This window comes from Rhagoletis pomonella, unplaced genomic scaffold (genome assembly GCF_013731165.1).
Source record: "Rhagoletis pomonella isolate Grant_MI unplaced genomic scaffold, Rhpom_1.0 Rhpom_scaffold_00007, whole genome shotgun sequence".
NCBI lineage: Eukaryota > Metazoa > Arthropoda > Insecta > Diptera > Tephritidae > Rhagoletis > Rhagoletis pomonella.
In genome coordinates this window covers 42,656,946-42,659,853 of record NW_023458561.1, presented here as the reverse complement: position 1 = coordinate 42,659,853, position 2,908 = coordinate 42,656,946, and the positions used below count along the sequence as shown (strand labels likewise).

Below are 2,908 nucleotides of genomic sequence, written 5' to 3'. Positions count from 1 at the left end.
TGAAAATTTCGACTAAATTGCGAAAAAATCGAAATTTAATCGAAATTCCAAAGCTCGGCGATTCAAACGGACCTTCGATTCGGATTCAGCGGATTGAAATACATGTCGGTAGTTTAGTCTGATTAAAAGTACACACTACCGTTTGTTTGTATGCCATGCCGGTGTATTTAACCATGACGCCAGGGCTTTGCAGTTTTCCCTATACATATGTATTTATGTATGTAAGTATTCCATATGAGTAGAATTCACTTTTTCGTAGAACTGCTATAAATCGTTAAACATACATTTTTTTTTGATTGCATAAAAATATTTGCCTTCAAATTCTTCAAACAATAAAATTATGATGCATATTTAGCTTTAACAATTTTACTAGCTACGCTTTCGTAACCGATAATCTCATCTCTTATATATATCTATACAAAAATTAGTTAACTAGTAAAATGTTTGAGTTAAATTTGCATCATAATACTATCCTTGGACGATTTCTATCAAAAAATATAAAATTTTTTTGAAATTTTGACCTTAGCAAATTTTACAACATTTTTTTTATTAACCGATTTCAAAATAAAAATATGCGGCTCTCATTATTTCTCATTTTCTGTAAATCTAGGGGTGGCATCAAGTAAATTCCAAAAGTTTATTTATTTATGTATTTTTGGACCACCTTAATGTGCATATGCACATACATAGATAACATACAGTTGAGAAGCTAACCGACTTCTGTATGTGTGTAGGCTTATACTTATAGCTATTAATACCTTTGGTTCAACGCTTATATCGAATTCCTTAATAGCGGTATTCTCCTTATAATTAGCAGCACTGCCCGGTCCCCAATACTCGGTATCGCTTAAAAATGGTGGTGGCTTTGAACTTAGCAAAACGTGAAATCTATATGCAACAGCAGCTAGGAATACCACAAACAAGAACCGTTTCAAAAATCCCATTTCGAAAACTGCACTTCAGAATAGCAAGATGGAGTAAAAACTTTCCACTTATTTATTTAAAGATACAGTAAGAGCAGTAAAAAATCCAGGCAGTAGAACCAACCGTTCGCAGCCGGCAAAGAAGAGAAACTAATCGGTGAGTGCAACAATTTCGATGTGAAACTTGGAAACATGATTGAGCGAATTCGGAAAGCTGTGCAAAAGTGGTGGTGGCATCGCTTATCACTTCTCAGTGAGTTTTAGTGAAACAGCTGTTGATCTACGACACGCTTTCAGTGGGGACGGCATGCCAGAAGGCTGAAAGTGAAAAATAATATTTACATATGTATGTATGTATGTATGTATATATGTGCCTCTAATCGCTTTCCGTAAATCAGTAAAAAATAACAAATTACCTTGCATTAGCATTTTTATTTGACATACTCGTATTACATTTGCATTTAATTTATAGCGGTGTAAATATATGGTGCACATACATATGTACATTAGGATGGTCCAAAAACAAGTTAAGTCGGATTTTTAATGCTACCACCGTCTAGGATTTTTCTATACCGGAAAAAACATTCCCTTATTTTTTATAACCAAGCACACTTGTGCACAAAGGTATTATTTACCCATCAAACTTGGTACGAGCATTGCTAGGAAGCCATTGCAAAATCATTTCGATTGATACCCATATTGTAATAATTCATTGAAATTATTGAAAATTTTGAATTTTACTTTTTAAACCGTTAATTCCTATAATTCAAGTCGAATTTAAATTTTCATACATTTGACGTCCCTGCTATACATATGTTGCTTAGAAATAAAGCTTTTTAAATACTCCTCCGATTAAAACCTAGACTATAATAACTAATTAAACTTATAATATAATTGGATTTGAATTTAGATTTAAAACAGGTGGCAATCCTCTTCAAAAACCTCAAAAAATTCTACGTGTTCAAGCTGAATATTTCTAATTTAAACTCGATTTTTAAAACAGGTGGCAACACTCTTCGAAATATTTCCTACTAAAACCCAATTAAATCTCTCTTGTCTGACGTCCATACTGTTATGCATATTTCAATTATCAAATTCCCTTAATTCAAGAAGATTTTGATTTTCCAAAGAGGTGGCAACCCTCCTCATGTTGTTCAGAACTAAAACCCTTCTCAAAAAAACTTTCGATTGAATCCCATATTGTAGTAATTCATTTAAGTTAAATGCATTTAATTTTTAAACGGGTGGCAACTCTTTTAAAGTGTTCTAAATCTTCAATCTGAAGGTTTCTTAGAAATATTTCATTTGACACCCATATATTAATTTTTTGAATAGCTTGTGAATAATTAATTTAAATTTGGTTTTTCGAACAGGTGGCACCCTTTCCAAAATACTTTCAAACTACAACTTTTTTACGCCTCTTGTCAGCCAAACTGTAATACAATTTTCAAATAAATAATTCCCTTATTTCAAGCCGAATTTGATTTTTTAAACAGGTGGCAGCCCTCCTCCCTGAGTATGGAATTTATTTCATGCACATATATGTATCTATAAGAAGTTCCTGTAATCTATCAAAAATATTTTCTGAGATATGATATGCGGTATGAAAATTCCGTTTGTGTGGGAGGTGCCATGCCCCTCGTATAATTGGAAAATAAATCTATCCTATATTTTAAGTTGGGCTAAATGGCACCAGTGTACAAAATTTAATGGTAATCGGTTGATTAGTTAAAGCGTGAAAGCGTAACAAATAAACAAACTCACTTTCGGATTTGTAATATTAGTAAGGATTTTCGGAAAATGGGCACGACACCGCCCACTTATGACTACGTAAGTCATTATTACTTTCCTTAATTTTCTTAAACAATCGCACAGTGATATTTGGTCCCCATTTTTTTTTATTCTTTTGGGTTTGCTTAAGTGATGCTTCGGCTATCAAAATATTCCCGACCATTTGCACCTGTTTGTATGATCCGTGTGAAAGT

At 32.8% G+C, this 2,908-nt stretch overlaps 1 protein-coding gene across 1 annotated transcript in view; it reads left to right on the top strand.

Annotated features, from left to right (window-relative positions):
- Positions 1-2,908, top strand: part of LOC118743835 (juvenile hormone epoxide hydrolase 1-like) — a 16,274-nt gene that overhangs the window by 10,087 nt on the left and 3,279 nt on the right. The window contains exon 5 of the mRNA XM_036476599.1: positions 2,352-2,358. Within this exon, the coding sequence (XP_036332492.1) occupies positions 2,352-2,358 (7 nt within the window). The remainder of the gene's footprint in view (positions 1-2,351; positions 2,359-2,908) is intronic.